This window comes from Lepidothrix coronata, unplaced genomic scaffold, assembly GCF_001604755.1.
Source record: "Lepidothrix coronata isolate B3197 unplaced genomic scaffold, Lepidothrix_coronata-1.0 Scaffold0, whole genome shotgun sequence".
NCBI classification, from domain to species: domain Eukaryota; kingdom Metazoa; phylum Chordata; class Aves; order Passeriformes; family Pipridae; genus Lepidothrix; species Lepidothrix coronata.
In genome coordinates this window covers 15,448,411-15,465,636 of record NW_016690180.1, presented here as the reverse complement: position 1 = coordinate 15,465,636, position 17,226 = coordinate 15,448,411, and the positions used below count along the sequence as shown (strand labels likewise).

The window sequence follows — 17,226 nt, the reverse complement described above, 5'->3', positions numbered from 1 at the left end:
AGTGTGGGTTTCTCTCGTGTTTTGTTGAACCAAATGAGTTTTCATTCTTTGTGTTTTCCAAAAACGCATTTTACTTACAGTGGAGGTGAAGCATGTCAGCATACATTTTCTCAAAGAGCCTCATGAATGGGAGAGCAGGCTAGTTGAAAAAATCAGCTGTAACTCAGTCACCAAATTACAGTCGGGTGTGAGCACGCCTCTGGCAGTGTACATGGTGAACTAATATACATCAGGAAAACAACAAAACTGCAACAGCACCTTTGGTTAAAATGTTTTTCTCCACAAAGACATCTGTTTCCACATTGATTCAGAACTGTAGCATTGCAAATTCAATTTGTACTTATATATGAATAAAATCAATAAAACATCTGGAGCCATATCATAATCTTTAAATCTTCCTTTTACTTCATTAATTATTTGTGATAATTCACAGTCTAATCAATTAGTTCAATCTTTCCTCTCTTCTTGATTTCCGCAGGATGCAACTAACTTCCTTTGGTGTCTTCTGCTCACAATCAGTCTTACAGGGAGCAGACAGACTGAAAAGGCACTGTATCTTCTGTATGTTCTGGAAGCATGGAGACTTTTAGAGTTTATCCTGCTGCACTCCTTGTAATTAATGACTCGGTAACCCTGCATACTATGGTTTAATCTTAGAACTGGTTTGGTGGGTGCACACACCAGCCATGGCAGAAGGTGAAGGCAGCATGGGAGCCAGGCTCCCAGCAGCACCAAGGAGGTGCCTGGGGAACCCCCCTCTGCCGGTGCCTGTGGCTGTGAATGCCGGGGTGCAGGGGCTTGGCAGTACTTGGTGTGTGGTGGGCAGGCTCTGCCAGCCCCCAGGACATTTTACCCTCCAGATCATTCAGTGAAGTCTGGTGGTACCTGACGGGCACCCTGAGAGCGTGGAGGCTGATGGCACCAGCCACCACTGCAGAGGGCTGTGTGTAGAGAGCAGGGCTAAGGGAATAACCCAGTGTCATGCTTAACTGGAGAACAGGTATCATGTACACAAGTGGAGGAGCACTGCTGCATAAGAGAAGTTCAGAGATGGGCTCTTTGAAGAGCCCAGTAAAACTAAGGAGGAATGCAGGATAGTTTACATGTAGACAGACAAGAAATTTAACCCAATGGAAAATAAGTGGATCCTTTTCTGGGGTAGGGTGAGGAGCAAAATTTAATACAATGCAAAATGTCTTAACAGGGTGTTCTATAAAAGTATTTTAAAATAAGAGTATTTTAAAATAAAACTTCTGTAAAGCAGTCATCAAGCTGTTCACACTGTTAACCTACATAACCACACGATGTTATTACTGTTAACCTCATCTTCCCTCCTCCTCTTCCTTCCTATTGTTTGCTATACTCCTTGCATCTTGTCTTTACACTATAAGAACACTCTGGGAAGGTACTGTACTTGCTTTCAAGGCAATACCACAGGGAGCCCCAAACCCAATTGTAGCCTTTGGGTACTCCCACACTTGTACCTGAGCCCACACTAAAATGCAGATTCAGATTTTTCTTTGCTTTACCATCCTCTTTGAGATTATGACACACAAGCAAAAACTATTTAACAGCGCTCCTGCTGCAGACTGCTAACTAGCCTATTCTTTCTCCCTGTCACCCTCAAGACAACGTTGCAAATTCTCTGAGCTATGTTGAACATAATTTCAAACAGGAGAGGCACTTCTGACATCAAGCTGATCGACTAACAGCTTAAGCAATAACTTTTGTTGGCATATGCATCCAAGTTCAGATCTAAGAGATGTTCTGTGGGCAACTGCCTGTTTATTTTCTTTCCCAGACACGCAGTTGAACCACACTGTACATCCTGTGCTTATGAAATTCCACCAGGGTTGTATCCCAGTACCCGCCACTAGAATGTGTGATTTATACCACCAAATACAAACTGCAACATCTCAAGATAAACCTGCTGCTTATAATGAAGATCCAGATAACTGTGGTTCTACTACCTGCAATGCTTTTTAAGGTCGCTGGATTTTAAAATAGCTGAGATTTTATAAGACACACTGTGACCTTTTTTTTATAAAATAGGCTGATCTGAGAATGGGATTCTTTTAACCTTGGCCATCTCTTACGTACTTTTACTAAGCACATAAGAGACATGGGGCTGCTTCTACATAAAAGAATGCAGGTCTGTTGTTTTCTCATTTTCTCCAAGCCAGTGAGGCAGGAGACTGTTGTCAAATGAGAAGAGTATTAGCTAGTGCTGTGCCCAAAGAAATGAGCTTAGTGGAAGCCTAGAGCCAAGGCTGAGCTGAAAACAGTTTGGTCTGGACTGGCCAAACAAGCTGCTGAAATCTTCAGCCCAGTTATTACAGCTCGCAATCCAGTGCTCCCTGCCCCTGCCTGCCCTTCTCCTCCAAAGCTGGGCTGCTTGAGCACTGCTGGTCAGCAGCTTCTGTTTTGTCCCATTGATGGGACAAAACTCCAGGCCAAAAGACTTCCTCCCCATCCACATAAAGGGCCTCATCCCTAATGACTCCGTGAGTTCTTGCTACGCTCTCTTTTCTCCTCTTTCCACACGAAGCAAGATTCTGAGAGGACTGGAGAACCATATGGATTCCCAGGTGAAGCTGCATCCACTTAGTATTGGCTAAGGGGCTCTGTCCACATCTGCATGCATTGGTGAAACAAAGAAGTTGGAGGTTGTCCTGTCCCTCAACAGAGTAAACTCAATTTCCTGCTTTAACAGCCTTCCATTTTTGAAGGTGGCTCATGATTCTGAGCACCTAGCTGGGGTCACGTGGCAGAGCATACGCTTGGAAGACAAGTGAGGCATCGAAAACCTGTCCTTCAAAGGCACCTCCAAGCTGTGCTTCTCCAAACTGTCTCTGAAGTGACGGGCCTGATTCAGAACACTTCTGCCAACCTCGGCTGGGCTTAAGTCAAAAAGTCAAACCTCTGGTTTGCACAACAAACACAAAATTTTAACGGGTGCAAACCTTATATTTAAATTCGTTCTTCTATCTCAGATCTGGAAGTGCTTATACTCATCACAGGCCAGAAAGCGAGGTCTAGTTCCCCGAGGTACTAGATGCTTTCGGTTTCCAATAAAGTCAATAGGAATTGCTCACACTCTATGTGAAATACAAACTTTTAGCAGCAAGAAGAAAATTCAATGCATAAACAATATTAAAAAACCCTCTGTGGCTTATTATCTTTTCTTCCACCAGCTACTCACATTAAGTTCAGGCCATTGTTTTTGATTTGAATAGTATTCCTGGCCTTTTGAAATGCAGATTGTCTGTAACTTAAAAAAAAAGAAAATCAATGGTTGGTTGTTTCATAATGTACTGCTGTCAGTGATGGAAAGGATAAAAATGTTTTCTATAATTATTAATTCTTTGAAATAATATACCTGCTCCAGTGCCCAATTAATCTGGTTATTAATCAAAGTGCCTTCTTTGTAAACTATTAAAAGAGTTTAGACACTGCAGATTATTGTGTGCTGCATTTTTAGTTTTTCCAGTTTGATTCAAAACACACTAAAAGAGGGGCCCCATAAAATGACCATCTAGAGACAGTCCATGGCAAATATCCAGAAACTACTCCTAATGGAATGGAGTTAGCATGAACTGAGATCATTCTTTAGCCTTGGGAGACAAAAAAAAAAAAAGAGAGAGAGATGTTTTTAGAAAGAGATTTCCAAAGGGATTACGAGTTGCTCTTTGCAAACAATACAGAGGAATTCCAGTATGCATTGTGCTTTTGCCGAGAACTGTGCCTTCACACCTCACGGGGAGGGGGAAATCATGATGGGGAAAGTCCCTTAATGACAGGAGACAATAGCTGTTTGTACAGCGAGTAGAATTATAGCAAACTTTGTCACCAAGCAGTCTCTTAAAACACGATTTTACTAATATGAAACATTATTCATTGAATTAGTATTAGCAGTGGAAAGAGTATGTGGGAGAGAAACTCAAACTCATATTTACGGGATTACTGAAATATTATCTTTTTCCATAATTTGGGAGACAGCAGAGGTGCAGAGCTAAAGCAATAAAAGTGGTGTGGCCTTTGTAATCTCAGCAATCTTTAAATCAGTGTGGCATTTGTGCCCGAAGTTCGACTGACATGTTGTACTAAAGACATGGAAGAGGTTGAATGGACGGAATTCTTGACGTAAAAGGATTAATTTTCAAACATGGTCTCCTAATGGACAATCAGACCCCTCTCCTTCCCCCCCCCCCCGAAGCGCTAATGTTAAATGAATCTAAAATTAGGGTCGTCTTTTTCTGCCATGTCCAAACGCCGGCGCACCCCGGCAGCTCCAGGTGACTCCTGTCCCCTCTGTCACCGCGGGCTCGCTGTGCTGGCTGGAATTCTGGCACACGCCACTGCTCCTGTTTGCTGAACAAACGCATCTTACGCACTTCGGCTGCAGATAGAAACAATATTATGAAACTGGGCTTTCAATGTAAAACCGACTCCTAAAACACGTGGTGTTGACATTCCTCAGTAAGAAACGTGACAGACCTTTCTAACGGCTGTGCCTCCAAATCCCGGCCTCCTGCTGCTAAGTTCTTTTTCACCACTTGGAAGAAAACGATCCCTTCCCGCTCCCCGGTTTCCCAGCCCCGCGTGGCCGGGTCCCTGATCCCGATCCCTCTACTCGTGTCCCTAGGCCGCGCACGTGCCGGGCCCGCGGGCACCACGAGGCGGGCGCTCCCACACCACCGTCCCTCGAGGGTGGGGGAGGAGGAAGCCGTACCCGTGTGCCGGTCCCCGCGCGCTGGCACCGCCCCGCCCCCCCCTCCGTGCCCCGAATGGTCCCTCCCCCCCCGGCCCCTCCCGCGAGCGGGGCCGAGGGAATCCCTCGGCTTCCCCGGCCGCGCGCTCCGCTCTCGCGAGACTCGCGTACCGCCGGGCACGGCGCACACGGCGACAGATCTCGCGAGAGCACCACGGTTCCCACGCCGGGGCTGTTGTGTCTGAGGGAGCGGCCCAGGCGCTCAGTGGGCGGTGCGCGCCGCCCCCCCCGCCCCGCGCGTGTCTCGCGGGCCCGCGCACGCGCGGTCCCTGGCGCGGAGAGGGGGGCGCTCTCGCGAGAGTAGGAGTTTTGGCGAGAGTTTGTGGAAGATGGCGCCTGTTGTGACAGGGTGAGTGCGGGGCGTTCGCGGCGCCCGCCCGAGTCAGCGCCGCCCGGGGCCGCCGCGCCGCGGCTGCGCCGCGCCCGCCCGCCCGCGCCTCGCCTGCCACCCGCGGGCACGGCGGGCTGCCCTCTGGACGGCCCTCGGGCGGGCCGTGCCACCCCGCGGGGCTGGGGTCCCGCCGGGTGGGCGCACGGAGGAGGCGCCCCGGGTCCGGGCCGGCAGCGGCCGGGCTCTCCAGCCGCCCCGCAGCGTGGGGGGCACGGCGGGGCCGGGCGCTCCCTTTGCTCTCCTGCTCCCTGGCGTGGACACGCCGGTCGGGACTCCGTGCAGGGTCAGTGCTCATCCCGGCTGCTCCGGAGCGGGTCCCGCTCTGAGGGCTCCCAGGGGAGCGGTGGAGCCCGGCGGGGAGGGGACGCGGGGCTGGCATGGGCTGTTCCTCCTTCTCGGTCGCCCCGGCTCGTCCCGCCGCGGGAGGGGTTCCCCCCGGCTCCCCCGGCCGCGCACCGGCAGCACTCGGACAAAGGCTTTCCTTGCTATGGTGGAAGTTGAGCGCGGTGTCCCCGCGGTGCCCCGGCGCCCCTCGCACACGGGCCGGCCCCGGCGCTGTCACCCCGCGGCCGAGCGCTCCCGGTCGCGCCGAGCGCGGGCGGGCTCTGCCCCTGCTAGCAGGACACCCCTTCCCTCGGCCTGGGAGACCAAGGTTCTCTGCATACCATTCCTGGGGCTTTGTTGAGTTTTAGCTGCTTTCCTCCAAGTACTGCGGTGCAGGGAAGAGTGGCAGCGTCCCTACCCCACTAAGCTACGCTGGATCATAATGAATGGTAGTCGCCGTCCCTTTCAACCACAGTGGGTAATACTTAATCATGGCTAGCCAGCTGCAGGATGTGTCACTGTAATAAGTGACACCCTTTTAGCCACCTACAGCTGATGAATAATAACAGATCCAGTGCTGGTATACAGTGTGCAGTCACACATGCAGTGTTGCATTGCATGTTGCCATCGTCACCACATCTTGATTGCTGCTGCTTGTTGTAAGTGCCGTGTCCTTAATTTTGGACTACACTGAGCACATGTGACCTCCCTCTATGTGTTGAGGGAAGGGACAGTCAGGAGAACAACAAGCTGTTTCTATACTCAACCTGTTTGTTCCAAATGAAATTCTGACTGGTTAAAGTACTGCTGTGTCTTTCTGAAACGTGGACCTTATTTTAAGATTTCACAGTGTGTCTGTGACCTTCTGTCTTCCCTGTGGGATTACATTGTCTACAGCATTGGCTCTGTGGTTAGAGAGCAACAGCCTGCTTGGGGGTGGGGTGGAGTTGGTGGTTGATGCTTTTGTTCTCATGTAGAAGGTAGCATTATGGTATTTTGTTGTTTTGTTTGGCTGCAGTAGTGTTTCCAATTCCTCACTCTTGTTTGTCGAAAAATAAATCACAGATTTTGCTTTATTTCTCTCCTCATGGAGGCATCTTGCTGCTCATATATGTTTTCCCAATTAAATGTTCTTTAGGGAAGCTAGTCTTGTTTGCTGTGATTCCTGGCGTGTACTATTTTAGAGGTTAGAATTAAGAAAAGGGAACAAATGGTGTTAAAGTTTGCTATAACTATTAGCCTGCGCTCCAGTTAGCAATTAAGTTTTTCCACGTTTCTGTTAGTTTACTCATCTGAATATTTGGGCTCCGTTTCCTTTTGTTTATTGATTACTACGGGTTTGTCAGAAGCATTGTCATGTTTGTGACATTACTATTATCCTTCTCAGATATCTGTTAAAATGTTGACAAAAACAACTGTAGATTATTTATTTTTTAAAAAACATCAATGATCAAAAAATTGCAGCCGTAGAAAAAATAACATTTTAACAGGAATGAAAAAATTTTGTGCAGGTTAGGATTTTAATGCTAAACTTATTGTTCAAAACCTGTAATTCGAATAATTCTCTGGAAAAGTAGTCTTGTTTTCTTATTATTAAATGCTTTAGCATTGGTAAAATGAAATCTGTTAACTTTGGTTAATGTTATATTTAGATTGCATTCAGAAGTTTGTGGGTTTTTTTTTATTATATGACCCGTTTTTAGAGTACATCTCTGTTGCTGAGTTTTCTATGTGTATTAGGATTAAAAATTGATGATACTCCAGTAGCTGATTTTTTTTTTTTTTTCAAAATAGTCAGTACAAGCAGTTTTCTTTCTGGGCTATTCTTTACTTACTTACGCAGGGGGGAAAAAAAGTGCTTGAAATTAAAAAGCAGTTAAGTGAAGAATGTAGTGTGCAAATCCTGCGTTGTGTTTGAAAGGGCAGCTTGCAGTTCCTGGGGGTGCTCAAACCTGAGGTAAAGCTTATATGGCTCTCCTGCAGTCACTGTTAGCTGGATGTAAAAACTTTTTTTCCTGTGAAAACTGTATGACTGAGCTTAAATTACGGTACATAGGTTTATGCTGTGTTGGAATGGAAGTAGTTTTGGGGGGCAGTCAGGGTATGTTACCACTTTGTTGTTTGCACACTCGTGCTGTTGCATCTCAAGTGTTTTGATCGAATTTGCTTGTATGTACAGTGTGACTGAACCTAAATTTTACAGTGTCAGAACCAGATATAATGAGGAAGTACACGGAAACATGAGGTATGTAACTGAAAATGAGTTACAATTTGAACTATTATTAAAAGAAGTGGATAATTTATGGCTGGAATTATAGGATAGTGTTTTGGGGTTTTGTGGAGTGTTTTTGGTTTTGCTTGTGAACAATTTAGGGAAACATAATTTTAAGATGACAAAATCAATGAAAATCTTATATAATTGGAGAAGCACATTTTGAGTGCAAAACACTTGGTTTTAAACAATTACTGGTACTACAAATGTACCTATAGGTGTCAGTTTGGAAATTGCTGGGCTAGTTCTGACACAGCCATATGACAGAAAAACTCCAACGCCATGAACTTAATTTTATGTCATTTTAAAATTACATAACATGTGGAATGGTGTCTTCTCACTTACCTGGGACAACCAGATCTTTAAAATACTAGAAACCATTGCAAAAAAACCCAAAACAAAGCAAACCCCCCAAAAAACAACAAAACAACAGAAAAACCAAGCCCTTGCAAAGGTGCCTATACCAGCAGCAAGTGCACAAAATTTAGAAAGGATAGGTTGAAATGAAAAATATAGGCATTGGCTTGAGTACTCAATTACCAGTGAAAACCTCTGTAATAGGAGTATAAGATATAATATTTGGATTATTTTTTAAACAGGTTGAGAAGCCTTGAAAAAGACAAAAATAACTTGAGTGGGCTTATCACTGGTATGATGTTTTCCATAGCCACTGTAAAGTAGAAATTGTCTTAATACACTTTTATAGGTAACAGGCTATTCAAGTTCCGTGTCTGAGTTAGTCATCCCGGAATTGAGTGGTTAAGAGGGGTTTCCTGACCCAGAATGCTTAACGATTTAAGGGCAAGGGAAGACACATCAAATCTGTGATGACACAGGAGAACATTTGGCATCAGTGCAGTGAATTTTAGTGTACTGGTGTAGATGTCCTAGCCATCTGGTAGTTTTGTTTGTTTTTAATGGAACGATGAAAAAACTTGTAGGAGGTTTTTTGAGAGAAGATGCTGCTTTGTGGAGCTCTTCCAGCCACAAGGCCAAGTAAAGAGAAGTTTAGAGATGAAAATATAACAGTTCATCGAAACTTTAACCTCATCTGCATCCTGATTAGTAATTTTAGGATGAAGACATTGACCAGTGAGGGTCTCGAAGTAGAGAGTGAAGGGAGAACTTGTGTGATCTGACCTTGGGCTAAAAAAGCTATTGAGAGAACAGTGTTCATGAGGGTCAGTTCTGGATTTTGAAAGATGAAGGATGCTTCACTAGTTCAGATGTGAACTGCTGTGGTCACTGGATAAAACTTAAGCTACTAAAGGGATATCTTGATAATGTGATGGGTATCGCCAGGATCTCAACACCAGGTTATTTCTAGGACCTATAGAGAACCATGGTTTGAATGCTAACACTTAGTTAAGATTCCTGAAAGTTCATGAGTTGCATTAGTGGAAAGGAGACTGAAGCAATGATAAAAGGGATAAGACCTATGTGTTGTCTGTGCTGAGGCTGAGCTGATAGTGAGTTGTCAGTATGGGGAAAGAGAGATGCAAGCACAGGAGGTAGGGAGTAGAAAGGATGTTTCTGATTAGTGGCAGGGAGTTCGTAGTTGAATTTGAATCCTGGCCTTGGATAGACTGAAGAAGAATGGAAAGGGATGCACAACAGAAACCTATTAAGTGGTTCATAAAATAGTACAGGTGAATGAGGAGTTTGCTTCAGGAGGATATACTGAAAGAACAATTAGAATGATAAGGGATGAATCATGAGAGCAACGATGCCAAGGAAGTCAGGGAGAGTATTTCTGGAAAAGAAGCATTGCTGGTAGTCTTGGGAGATTGACAAGTCTAGGAAGATAAGAATTACATGTTGATTCTGAGCCTCATCATAGGGTTAGGCTGCAAGAGATGTCAGTGAGAATGGTTTAAATGAAGCTTGAGTGGAAACAGGATGATGTAGACTGTAGGACTAGAATTCATGGATGGGATCTTCAGGCTACATTTTTACTGTCACTGAAGGTTTAAACAGTGCTTATTAAGATTTGAGTAATAGCATAACTACAGCTGTTGTATTGTGTATATGCACCTGATGAGTGTTAAAGGTTGGGAAAAACTCGTTTGCAATCAAATGAGTAGATGTTTTGTGTGACTAACATTTAAATCATTATCAAGGAGCATGTCTTGTCTTAAGTCTGACTATTGGGAAATCCTTGTGAGCACTATAATCTTGAAGAAATCTTCTGTGATGCTGGCAAATAATCTTTTAACCTTTTGTAGTTTCAGTAGGAGCAGTTTTATGTAGTTACGCTCCTAATTCGGATCTTATTTGCTTTCATTGTTTATTCATTGTATTAAGTAGCTCTTTGTTGTTTGACTTATTCTGGTTGATACAAAGCACAAAGAAACTTTGAAAATAATCTTTCTATAGCTTGATTTCTCCAGAAATAATCTGTAGACTATTTTATTTGGCACACTATGTGTGTGTTTGTTATAGCCAATTAAAAGACAATATCCCTTGCTGATACCTTTTTGCAAAAGTAACTCTGTTTTAAGTATCGCGTTCCGTGCTATGAATTGCATAATTATACTGGGTTTGCAAATGAGAGAGAGTTTCTTTAATTCATTTTGGAGTTGTTTTTCATTATTTTGAACTGCAGTATTTCTATATTTAAAAGTATTGTGAAAAGAAGGTTAAATAGCCTGTAGGTGCACGTGAAGTCTTCCTAAAAGACTTGTGGTGCCTTCAGTGGCAGGGACTTTGAAAAAAGGTTTTATACTTAGTAACTCATTTTTGGTGAAGAATACCTTTAAGGTGCAGTTCAAACCTGTCCTATTCTGTTTATTGATAAACTTGAAGAGCCAAATTGTAATTTAGGTTTGTAAAATAGGTATTTCATACAAACAAGTATTCTATCTTATGCAACACATTTGAATCTCTCTTGGGAATGAAGAATATAGTTTATGCAAAATATTAGTTTCACATCTGGAGAGCAAATCGTGTCAGCAGAATTTTGAAGTTTCAGGGCATCTCTTCTATGTTCGTAATAGTTGCCACCTTCAATTCTTTGGATGTTAATTGCAAGCACATTATTAACTGACCTATATGTCACTGTAAGGTGCTGGATCGCTGCCTCCCAAGAGCATTTCACAGGCAAGGTGTATTTCTAAGTGGATTTGTTATTTCACTGTTTTTAAAAAATGAGCAATTGTAGTGTCTGCCTGCTTTTATAGGGTTGCTTAGTTTTTCCTGTGTATTTAGGTAAAGAAGGGAAAAAGGTAAAGGTCACTAATTGTATTGTCGGACTAAATCTTGTCTGTTAACAGAACTGGATATGCCTTTTAAGTCTATAGTATTTCAAGGCAGTTTTATACTTATAGGTGTACAGTAATATTCTTGATCTTAGTGAACTTTAATTATTTTATGTGGAAATGCTTATAGTGCTTATTAGACACTTGAGACTTGTCTGGAACATAATTGCATTAATTGATAATTATGATTATGAGTGGCAGTGAAACAATATAGAATATTATAGTTGTATTATAAATATAGAAATATAAATATAGAATTATCATTATATCTTTCCAATATAAAAATGCAAAAAAGGAAACAGCCAATAAATTTCTTTGAAGAGAAAATTATTGATAGAAAATAGTGGTTTCCATATCTGTATTCTTACTGAGTGTTGGAAAAGTGCTAAACTTAGTTTTACATTATCTCATTTCCTGGGGTTCTACTTATGCTGTGGTGCTCTTTAGTCATACTTGAGTGTGTGTGTGTGTATTTTGTGGTTGCTACCTTTTTTAAAAGAAAGTTAAGTGCCCTTTGCAATCTGAAGAAACTCTATTTCTTTGTCTCTGCTGTGTCACAGAACAGCCATTTTCAAAGCCTATTTATACTGTTTTAAATAATTTCACTTTCTGCAAAATGCTTCCTACTTGTCAAATGGACTTTAGTTAGCCAGATGGTGACATATGGCCACGTATCTTCTTGCTCTTTTGCTTGTAAATGTGTAAGCTGCATATTTGCAGTGGTAAACTTTTTTGCCTAAAAAGGAAAGAAGGTAGAGGTTTCAGTATGTACAATGTGAGAAATCCCTTGATTAAAGTTGCAGTTTTGCATCCTTACAATAGATGGAGTCTATTATATATATAATATATTTTAATATAATATATATATTATATTAAAAGAGACAACGATAAACACTAGTTTTGTGTTCAATTTATGAATTTTATTTTTTAAAAGCTTACTGATGTATAAAATTTTATTATAAAATATCATTATAATATTTTACTGTTTTGATTTATAAGATTGTTCAATGAATGACATGCTGCTGGGATATGATTTTTTCTTTCTAAAGCAGTGTGAAAACTGCGGTCAACAGCATGTATTTTCAGGAAGTTTGCGAGGCTCTTCTTATGTAGATAAGTCTTGAAAGCCTGCTTGTTGAATTTAAGTACATATTTCCGTAGTTATTTTAATTAAGAGAGGCCCTGCAGAGAGATCTTGACTAATTAGAAGGCTGGCCAGTCACCAGCCATGTGAAATTTAACAAGGGCAGGTGCCAGGTTCTGCACCTGGGACAGGGCAGCCCTGTACGTATGTACAAACAGAGGAACAAGAGACTGGGGAGCAGCACCCCAAAAAGAGATCTGGGGGTCCTGGTCAAGGGCAAATTGAATCTCAGTCAGCAGTGCCCTGGCAGCCAGGAGGGCCAACTCTGTCTGGGGAGGCATCAGGCAAAGCATCACCAGCCAGTCGAGGGAGGGGATTGTCCCGCTCTGCTCTGCACTGGGGAGGCCTCACCTTGAATATTGTGTGCAGTTTTGGGTGCCACAATATAAGAAAGATATTGAACTATTAGAGAGTGTCCAAAGGAGGGCAACAAAGATGGCAAAGGGCCTTGAGGGGAAGCCGTAGGAGGGAGGGCTGAGGTCACTCAGCCTGGAGGAGACTGAGGGGAGACCTCATTGCAGTTACAACTTCCTCATGAGGAGAAGAGCGCAGGGATAGGCACTGATCTCTTCTCTGTGATGACCAGTGACAGGACCCAAGGGAATGGCTTAAGGTTGTGTCAGGGAAGGTTTAGGTTGGATATCAGAAAAAGGTTCTTCACCCAGAGGGTGTTTGGGCACTGGAACAGGCTCTCCAGGGAAGTGGTCACAGCACCAAATCTGACAGAGTTCGAGAAGCATTTGGACAATGCTCTCAGGCACATTTTTGGGAGTGTCCTGTGGAGGGCCAGGAGTTGGACTTACTGATCCTGTTGGGTCCCTTCCAGTTCAGGATATTCTGAGTCTATGATTCTAAAGTTGTTTACATTGCTTCACTGGAAGACATGAAGACCTTACGGTGGTTGTGCTATGGTATAACTTTTCCTCATTTGTTTCTTATTCAGGAGCAAGGGGTGTCTCCACTTCATTGTAATTGCATGACTAACTTGTATGCAGTGCCATGTAATCACTGTAGTGAAAATCCAGAACACTTTCTCTAATACGCAACAAGCCGTTTTGGCAACTGGTCACTTTTAACTTCTCTGTGTGAGATTACACCCGGTTCTTCATTTAATTTTTCTACTTCTGGTAGGTTAGATTAAGCAGTATATACTGCTATATAGTCAGTCCTAGTCAGTCTTTCAGTTGTTAATCTAATTTCTTATAGTTACTTGAGTAGCAGAATGAACACTTAAAATTTTCCATTTATGAGTGCAGAGTAATGTAGACATTTTTCTAAATGTGCCAGAAAAAAAGCCTCTCTGCTTGTATTCTTGGTAAGATTGCTTGGTCTGTAGAACATTTCATCTGCGATTTGTTGTTTTTTTAAAGCCATACTTGTGGCGTATTTCCAGTCTGTGGTGCTTTGGGAGATTACCAGGAAACTTGGTATCAGAATGAAACTTGATCAGGCTGCCATGAAATTCAGAATTTTCCAAGCCCGAAATAGGGAATTGAATTGTGCAAAATACTGGTCCCTAATTTTTCCCGGACCATAGAAACTTCACGGAATAAAAGATACTCTTTAAACAATATCCTACTTTCCTTTTCCTGGCAGCTCTTATTTTAACTCCATAATTAAATTTTGTCTAGAAGCAGTGGCAAAGGATCTTGCTGGTAGTGTTTCTTTTGCAAATTGTGGATTAGGAACTGCCAGTGTAGAAAATAAGGTTAAATTTGTTTGCTCAACACAAGAATTTGTGAAACTAAGCTTTTATCTGTTATTAATACAGGGGAGAGTGTCTCGATAAGGGCTGTTACTGCTTTCACTGGTGATCTTACATAAAGGGAGCTTCAAAATTAAAGTCTAGAGAGTTGGAGGTTCTTGTGCTCACTCTGAATTTATACCATTGTGGAAGAGTTCTAAGGCCAGGCATAAAAGAATAACTAATAATTAGACTTAGTTATTGTTGTTGTTCCAGCCCTCTGCATAAAAGCTCTTCATGTCCTGAACATGAAAAAACAAGCACAAAAACCCAGTAACTTGCCAAGGTCAAACAGAAAGTGGAAATAGAGAGGTGGAAATAGAATGGCTGTCTCCTGACTCTCTTCTTGTTGCTTGGTGTAGTTCCAGGCTGTTCCCTGGGTTTTGACAGGTGACACCATGTCTTCTCTCCCAGCTCTGGCTGTGGAAGGTGGTCAAAGACACCAAACTTCCGTAGATTTTTAAACTGCATAAGAGAAAGGTATGGTAAGGAAGAGACTGTGCTCATCATTAATGTTTTGGTTATAGTGAGGGGTGTTAGAATAGGCACTAGAGAGATGCTGCTCTTACATAATTGAGACAAATACAATGACTAGGGCATGACCAGTGGATAAATGTGGGATGTAATAAAATGAGGTGGTGCTGCAGTGTGTTGTAGCCATGTCTTTATACTGCAGAGGAATTATTCTGCATAGGTACTCATTTTCAAAATTGAAAAAGTGTCACCACTTTCTGAATCTGTCAGTGAGCTCTGGCTTCAGTAGTGAGTGCAAGAATTCAGAAAAGAAAAAGCTTCATTGAAAGACTGCTGTTATTCTGCATGTGTGTGTTTCTTTTCACGCTCTCTTAGTTTTGTAGTAGATATACAGTGATGACTAGTAAAATCCTTAATAATGTAATATCTTCCAGAAGTTATGGGGATATAGCAAAACTATTTTGGACGTGTCTTTTCTGTCCAAGTATTTCTCTGGCCAAATTCTTTTCTTCTGCTGTTCAGCACTTCTTTGCCAGCACTGAGTCCTGGGGTGTTGGTTTTGATTTTTTTTTTAATTCTCCTTATGCATTCCAGGTTTTTTTTATTTAGTATTGCATGGTTGGTGTTAATTTTGGTTTGTTTTGTTTATGTGTGTGTTACAAATCTCTCATTAATTAAGTCATACAGAGCAGTTAATAAAAGTAAGTATTTGGGATCAGGCTTCCTCTGTGAAAGAGGATTGTAGTACACTTGATGCATTCTGACAAAGTGTTTCAGTCAGCACAGATGATACTAACATGAAATTCTAATCATGATGTAAAAGTTAGAGAGATTCTTTGTATAAGCACTGAATTTACAAGGGTTGCTACCTGTATTAATTGTTTTGCTGCTGATTATGGAGGTAAATGTGCCTCTTAGTTTGTCTTCAAGAGAGACAGAAGAATATGTTATGTAGCAATAGAAAACAGAGTTCTCTGCAGCTGAAGTAATTTTTTTTGCTCTAAAGGTCATCTGAAACAGAAAGGCTTGGAAACTTATCCTGATACCTATTTTAATTAATAATATAGATGTTGGCCATGTTCATGTTTGGTTTTGATAATACAGTAAATAAGATTAGTGTTCGCAATGCCTATGTTTAGATAGCAGCACTCTCTCTCAAAGTACCAAGAACTGTGTTAAAACAAATGTGAGAACTGCACCAAAACAAACGTCAGAACTTTTTGCATTTTTATTTGCAATGGGCAAAATACCTGTATTTTACAGCAGTTAGCAGGCAAAACAATATGAAACAATATTTAAAAAAGGTCTTATTGAGATGTTTTACTCACAATTAGCTTGTTGAAATGATAAATCTTCAGATAGTAGCAACGGAAAAGTAGACCAGGCCTTTGCAGTCATTCACAATTGTTAAAGGCTACTAGAAAGTATAGGGCAACTCTTTTTATTGGATCCCTTGTGCTGTAAGGATAAAAGTTGTTCTTTTTGACTAGCTGCATCTGCATGTGGCTTTTGAGTTTTCAGTAAACAAAAGGTGACCTCAGAAGATATGCTGAAGGTACCATTCAAGGCAGAGTTTTAAGCCCATCCTTACGTGAGTGCTTGTTGAATCTAGGCTGAATTTCCATATGGAAATAAAATACGTAAGAAAAAAACTCTTGACATATGTCCCATGGCTTTCCAGTGTTTCATTCAAGTAGGTATTTTTGGACAAAATCTTAACTTTTTTTAATTGTTAAATACTTAGGTGAGTTGATTTTTCTCTAATTATTTACTTACTGCCTTACTGTCTCACCATATTGCTGTATGGCACTTAGAGTTAGCAGTGGACTGGTTAGACTTGTCAGTTTGCATAGTCATGAAAGTAGTATTGCATCAATTTAGATTTGAAAGTTAATCTTTTTCAGTTTGAACAGTTCTTATAAAAAATAAAAAATCTCTGAAAGCAACAAATTAATGTTTGCCAGAAGTTACTAAGCAGTGGTGAGTATTATATCTGTAGAGATAAGAGACTTCTTCACTTACTGGAAGTTTTCCTCTGTGTTTCTGCTGCATTGGATTAAATTGTGGATATGCTTGTAGGAAGTACTTTCTTAACAGATTTTACTGGTGCAACTTCAGATATTTTCTCTGTTGTGTTCAGTATTCTTCTACCTAATGCCTTAATTGTAGATTTCCTTCAGTAACGATATTATTTTTTTATAAGATGAAAAATACTATTCTGCCATTGTCCAAATTTCATTCCCAGTTAATATTTTTGCTTTTTTGTTTTGATATTAGTTGAAAAATGTGTATAGTCACTGCCTGACATTCCTTTCCTCTGATTCCAGTGTAGTTCTGGTCAATTTTGCTTCCTTTGTTACATATAAAGTATATTGAAATAATGTACAGTTCTGTATTTTACTTACTTGTTTTCAATCTTGTTCTCTCCTGAATTTTGTGAGCAGCCCTCAATTAGTTGTGCTTCTACATCTCTTTTTTTTTTTCTTTAATTATTTTCATGTAGTAGTACACTGGAATACTTTCCCTGTTTTTTTCCATAAAGGTTCTGTGTAAGCCCTATTCTCTTTGTTCCTGGGCAGTCCATGTTCACTTACCTTTGTCCAGAGCAGTATTTTCAGACTACTTCACAACAGTGTTGCTCCTTTTTTTCCCTGAATTTTTGCTTTTACTAGCTCTGTAAGGCTTGTGGTGTGCTTAGAACATCACCGCCACCATTATTTACAGAACGGCAAAGTTGCTGTTGCTACTCAATCAGTGAGATAATCTAACAACTGTATTTTTTAAATCAAGTCCAAGCCCTGCTCCTTACTTTTTGGAACTTGGAACTTGACTCTCTCAGTGCCTTTGAT

At 41.6% G+C, this 17,226-nt stretch overlaps 1 protein-coding gene across 4 annotated transcripts in view; it reads left to right on the top strand.

Moving 5' to 3' along the window:
• The window catches only part of RBPJ (recombination signal binding protein for immunoglobulin kappa J region), a 151,496-nt gene that overhangs the window by 83,466 nt on the left and 50,804 nt on the right, over positions 1–17,226 (top strand). Inside the window, exon 1 of one of the 4 annotated variants that reach the window (XM_017809163.1) lies at positions 5,047–5,120. The exons of the other annotated variants lie outside the window; for them this stretch is intronic. Within the exon in view, the coding sequence (XP_017664652.1) occupies positions 5,101–5,120 (20 nt within the window). The 5' untranslated portion in view covers positions 5,047–5,100. Of the gene's footprint in view, positions 1–5,046; positions 5,121–17,226 lie in introns of those variants that run through there. 4 annotated transcript variants of the gene reach the window in all.